Raw genomic sequence first — 6,516 nt, forward strand, 5'->3', positions numbered from 1 at the left:
AGTTAACTGCATAATATACAAGCATTTAAATATCAGTTGTACAGACGTCATCAGGGTTGTACATTTTTGGCAAGCCAGAACCCAGCTGGACATGCATTATATATACAAACTTGCGCTGAAAAAGAGGGGAAAACAATAGTTCCTGCATTACTTCAGTGTGCAAAAAAGTGCTGATTGAACATTAAAAAGCACTAAAACTAAAAATCCTCTTATTTTTGTATTTCTCAGTACATGCCACTGTACTCTGATGGGGTTAGTTCCTGGCAGTTATTTAGATCCAGAAACCAACTCCTGTTCCCATACAGATGTTCAGTTGTCAGTTTTATCCTCAGAAATCAGAAGCTAGAAACCAACCCAAGCTCCTATTTTGGGTGTTCCTGTATAAGCTGCAGATACAGGTGCCAAATGCTTCCTTCTCAAATGCTTATTGAATGCAAAGTCTGCTTTCCTATGGCAAAACCTCATCCTTTTCAGAGTCTGGCTTACTGAGTGTGGACACTGGGATGCTGCCTTGTGCTTTGAGTTTGGGTCTGTGCATTTTTGGGGTTGGGTCTTCACTAGACGTGGGCTTTGAAGTCTCTAGAAGCAGTCTGAGAATCTGTCCAGCCCGTTCTTCTAAAACTGCCATCCTTCCGTTCAGAGCTTGGATCTCTGTCCGCAGCTCCAGCCTTGCCTCCTGCAGCGCGGCCTGGAATGAGCTCTCGCTACTGGGGTAAAAATCCTGGGCTGGTCCTTCTCCTCCACCGACTCCGGGAACAGGGCTCTGTGGTTCTGAAACCCTATCCAGTCTCTGGTCGCTGTAAGTCAAGCCACTATCCCAAGAGTCCGTTTTGCGCAGCGAATTCTTTCTGGATGTTTCAACCTCCTCAACACTTTCGATCTGAACTTTGACTTCTGGTGAAATGTGCTCCATGGACACAGCTTTAGCTGCATTGTTCAATCCCTCCTTCCTCTCATCTTCTGGGGGTGAACCAGGGGCAGCCATGTTGTTTTTCAGTCTCATCCAGCCACGGGCAGTTCCTGCGGGTTTGGTCCACGCTGTGTTATTCACTTTGAGTCGATTTGCGACTTGGTCACCACTGGCCACGGCAGGTTTGAGTTCCATGATGTCACGGTTGTTCTGCTTAACTGAGTCACCCACTTTAGGGTAGGCCAGGCAGTTCTGGATGGGTGTGATTTGGGAGATGGTGACCACGCTGCTGGTGGACCCGTTCTGAACTGCATGCAATGAGTTCTGCATGAGGGAGGCATGAGGTTTCGCCATGCGTGTGGGCTGCTGTAGATGCTGCTGATTTTTCTCTAGGTCCAGCTGGGCCGAAGCGCCCTGGTTACGGAGCTCTTTCTGCTGTTTAAACTTCTGAAAAAGTTTTCGGACCGGGTGGTCCACAGGAATGGTGAGTGGAACCTCATTCTTTGAGCGCTGCCTCTCTTCTTCCTCCTTCTTCACATCGATGATTTTACGAAATATAAACTGGATATGGAGAGAAGAAATACCATCAGTTAGATAGGAAATGGCATCTATGAGAATTTTGGAATCAACAAAACTTTCATTTACAGTGAAGATAAAAATCAGAGAACAACCTACGTTCCTAAAGTTCCTAAACTTCGAGGCCACTGCTTAAAGTCCTATTTTAAGTTATCCTAACAGGAGTAAAAGTGCAGTTTTTTTAAGCACATTTCATGAGTTTAATATATTCTGAATTGCAGTATAAAGACTTTAAATAAGATATTTGAAAAATAATTAGAGAACACTTTATTTGGTGTTAATCTCGTGCTAATTTCCTTAATTATCTGTCAAACTCTATTTAACTGACTGCCTAACTTTCCAGTTTTCACTGACTTTGCAAGACGGTGATCCGTTCTAAACAGACTGAAACACTCCGACAGCAGGTTGTCCAGATGAAGGCCAATAGCAGCCATAGCAAGAGAAGTTGGTCATTCCAAGTCTGTGATTTCTAGAATATTGCATCTTTACTGTGTCACTAACACATTCAAGTCCACCAAAAAGGCTGGTTGTCCACGAAAGACAAATGCACGAGAGGACAGAATAATGTGGAGACTCTCAATGGGCAATCGGTTTAACACTGCAGCTGGAATTGCTGAATTCATTCAAAGCAAGGGCCTGTACACTTCCTACTAATTTTTGACTGCCGTAACCTACAGAAATTTTAGTTGTAATCTAAATTCTCTAATTTTGATCACCGTGTTTCCAACGAAATAATAGGTTTTGTTGAAGTGTCTTGGTTATTTTGTAAAACACAGTTCTACTAGCATGGTATAGCCACAGTTAAAATTCCTTCACATTTTGAATGATGAAGATTAAATTATTTCTGAAAAAATCAATTGATCTCCACTGTAGAAAAACAGTCCTTTGGTGTAATTTGACCAAATTCCTTGTTTGTAAGAGCCGAGTTACTAAAATCGCATTTAAAAATCATAATCACAAAAATGGTATTAGAAAAGACAAAATGTTTGAATATTCAACATAAAATAGTAACATGAATATCAACAAAGAAATGCATACCCCAGTATAAAAATTAAACATTTAACATATAATAACAGGCATTTTAGAATTCCAGGGTATTAGTGAAAATGTGTACTGTGTACTGTGATTTAAATTATAGATGTTTTATCTTCTCCCACCGTCACACTAAAGCTTCCATTCCGTGTCTTGCCATGGTCTGCCCACAGACTACATGTGTTTGGAGATTCACTCTTAAATTATGCATCTGTTGTTCTCTTCACCCCCTCTTTGTCTTTTTACTGCCTTTCTCAGTTCTCATCTTTTTATAATTTTTTCACCACATGAAAATCATCAAGTCCTTTACTGAAACTAATTGGTGGTGATGGATTCATTTAGTTCAGCTGATAATCCTCACCCAAATCTATCTATCTATCTATCTATCTATCTATCTATCTATCTATCTATCTATCTATCTATCTATCTATCTATCTATCTATCTATCTATCCATCCATCCATCCATCCATCCATCCATGCCATGTTGAACTGAATTAGGATGCAAAATCAACCTACAAATGGCTAACTTGTCTATTCACATTGAGCTGGGATAGGAACAAATTATAATTTTTTTATCACCCATTTTCCTATTTTACTAAAGAATCTGTATTGTTTTGAAGAATCCGTACCGAGTGTGTTTGACTCTTAAATCTGAACACAAACATATAAAACTGATGGATTAGTTCAGACACTGGAGCTCACAGAAAGAGAACGTATTTTATTCTCTTTTGCCCTTTTTCTGAAAGTCAGCAAAACAAGAGCTGAACACTGCAACATTCTCTGTTTGAACATTACAATATTTTCTGTCCCACTGAGGCTTCGTTTGAGATCACACACCTTCCTCTGACACACAAAGCTCCTGGTACAGCTTAGAGTTATTCACACAAAACCAACAGAAATTATTTAATGAGTTCCAATCACAGAAGGAACTGCAGGTTTTTGTGTTGTTTTTTTAATAACGCTGGGAAATGAAAGCTCATTAGAACCTATTCCTTCTGACCCCTTTTAAGGCAGTAATTGCTTGTACGCCTTTTTAACACATCTGCAAACCAAGTTTTATGAACAACACAGTAAATTTGATTTCACTAACTGTGGTAAAGCTGGGGATGTACTGGCCATAGAGAGCACAGGGATGCTGGGACTGTTGTCTTGTAGGCTTGTCAAAATCAATTTAAACATATAAAGCAAAAACAAAGATTAGAAGAGAGAAAAGGTTCTGATATCTTCACGCTGGTCCATTTACGCCAATGTTGTGGATTCGGGCACAGAAAACATAGATAACCGCCTAAAGCAGCAAAGTTCTCTAGCCTGTCACTGGACAGTTAGTGACTGGCCCCTGCTTCGACTGGTTTTTCTCTTTCTTCTTTCTGACCTCCATCGCTCCCTGTGACAAGAGTCCTCAGAGAAAGGTTCAAATTAAGGCAGAATCTCTTTCATGATGTTGTAAGTGGACATAAACCAAGCAATTAGTGCATGAAGAGCATGTGAGTGATTAGGAGAGAGAGGCTCTACTTAACTAAACCTCAAAAACATGAACACAATTAACACTATGGCTTAAAAGTAAATGCAACCAATAGAAGTAGAGAAGATTTACAGCATATTCTGTAATTCTCAATCAGTAAATGGCATTGACTGCTGCAAAAGATGAGATAATGCGCATTATGACATTGCAATCGTGTACCCTCTTGCGGAAAGGACACAATGCAATTTTGTAATATGCATATTCAGATTTGTGAAATGCATATGGTAATATCAGAGAAATTAACATTGCCAGAAGGCATATTGTATAAACAATTACCGCACAAAGAGGTGCACGACAGAAATAACAACATGAATATCTTTCATATCAGAAGAAAGAGGCAGAAGAAAAGGCATTTATAAACTCATAAACTCCAGCCTCGGTCTGGGTCAGAGCCATTATCACATTCTTTACGGATCCGAGCAATGATACGGTTCGAAATTTTCAAACGGACCGACTCACATTCACCTCAAAGGACTTTAGCATCTCACTGCGTCTAAACAAGAGACAGCGGTGGCTGACCTGACTGTCCTTCCCTGAAGGAATATCACACACAATGCACATCACAGCAATACGCAACTTCATGCTTTTCTTGGAGTATTAAAGCACTCTGACAACGTCCTTTCCATATTGGAATGGCTATTTTAAGATTCTACTTCTGATCTTGGAGCGACAGAGTGAAGGATTTGCGCACTGGTGCAACTGTCAACAGAATAAGAGAATGAGAGATAAAAAAAACAGCTGTTATGACGCATGTGAGTGCTGAGGTCAGTGGAGCAATTAAAATACTCCAGCAACCATAAGACAGACATCATATATCCATTATACCAATACCTATCAGATTGTCTACCTCTGTAAACATGTTTAAAACACATCTTAAGACATATCTGCTTAATGAGGCCTTTGCTGCTTTATGAGGACTACTGGTTTGGATTAGATGCATTTAAATTAGTTTATTTTTGCTTTATTTTAGTATCTCTTTCTTTGTATTTTTTTTAATTGAACAGCACTTTGGTACACTCTGTGATTTTAAGGTGCTTTAAAAATAAATTGCGATTTGATTAGTTTAATTTAGTTCTCAAGAAACATTTCTTATTATTATGCTGCTTTTTTTTCAAAATTGTAATGCACTACCATTCAAAAGTTTGGTGTTAGTGATTTACTTATTTAAAATAATAATAATAATAATATTTTTATTCAGCAAGGGATATACAGTATGTAATAAATTGCTTAATTTGAAATGGTTTTATGTTTAAGAGAAAGTAAGTTTATAACGTTACAAATAATTTTCATTTCAAATAAATACTGTTCTTTTGAACTTTCTATTCATCAAAGAATCCTTAAAAAATCTATCATTGTTTCCACAAACATTAAGCAGCAAAAACTGTTTTCAACAGGTTTTGATAAGAACCATTATTGATATTTAAACAATAATGACTGAGCTCCAAATAAACATATTAGAATGATTTCTGAAGGATCATGTGACTGACGACTGAAGCAAAAATGAAAATTCAGCTTAGCCATAAAAAAATATTGTAATATATTAAATTACTAATATAATCAAATTATTAATATAATAATATTTACATTATTTTACCTTACTGTATTTTTGTTTTTAAAAAATGAGCATAAGAAATCTTTCATAAACATTGAAAAAAGCACACACACACACACACACACACACACACACACACACACACATATATATATATACACATACATACATACATACATATGGGACATTGAAACATACACACACACATATGTATATATATATATATATATATATATATATATATATATATATATATATATATATATGAGAGGCACATCTATGGTTATTCTGAACGTGTCACTTGTCAGTCCTTTCCGGTTTGAGGTTTGAGTGACTTAAAATGACATAGAAGCCTGTTAGCAACACAATTGCATAACATAACTTGGACATACACACACATAAACTGCCATCCCCGCAGTGGGGAAGTGTCTTCTCTCTGACGAGAGGTAATTGGCTCAAAATGTGTCCACAACGTTTACTGCTGAGAATCACTGACAAATGCTTCAGACCCTCTTACTGTCACATTACAGTTAAGAGGAAACCAGGTGTGCTCACACACACATAACTCCTCCTCATTATATACTAATAGACAATGTAACCCCATCTTAAATGTAAGAATCCCCACACAGGTGGAGAAATAAATAAAATTCCCTTGACATTACGGCAGCAAAAATATCACACACACAAGCTTTCAGATATACAGCTGCCACATCACTCCAAGTCCCTTTCACGCATTATTGCCAGCAAGTAAAAAAGCTGGGCCGCTCCGCTCCTCCATCAATCTCTCACTCTCTAGAATATTCCGGAAGCACTCGAGAGAGAAGCCATTATTCCAAAGAGAAAATCGGCAGGGGAGTCTCACCTTCTTGCCTGAGGACCTGTGTGTGTGTGTGTGTGTGGTGGGGGGGGGGGGGGGCGGGTGT

General features: G+C 38.3%; 1 protein-coding gene across 1 annotated transcript in view; it reads right to left on the minus strand.

Moving 5' to 3' along the window:
* Positions 1–448: 448 nt before the first annotated feature.
* The window catches only part of kcnh5b (potassium voltage-gated channel, subfamily H (eag-related), member 5b), a 51,065-nt gene continuing 44,997 nt past the window's right edge, over positions 449–6,516 (minus strand). The window contains exon 10 of the mRNA XM_016295548.1: positions 449–1,471. Within this exon, the coding sequence (XP_016151034.1) occupies positions 449–1,471 (1,023 nt within the window). The remainder of the gene's footprint in view (positions 1,472–6,516) is intronic.

Source organism: Sinocyclocheilus grahami, unplaced genomic scaffold (genome assembly GCF_001515645.1).
Source record: "Sinocyclocheilus grahami isolate Dianchi unplaced genomic scaffold, SAMN03320097.WGS_v1.1 scaffold338.1, whole genome shotgun sequence".
NCBI classification, from domain to species: Eukaryota; Metazoa; Chordata; class Actinopteri; order Cypriniformes; family Cyprinidae; genus Sinocyclocheilus; species Sinocyclocheilus grahami.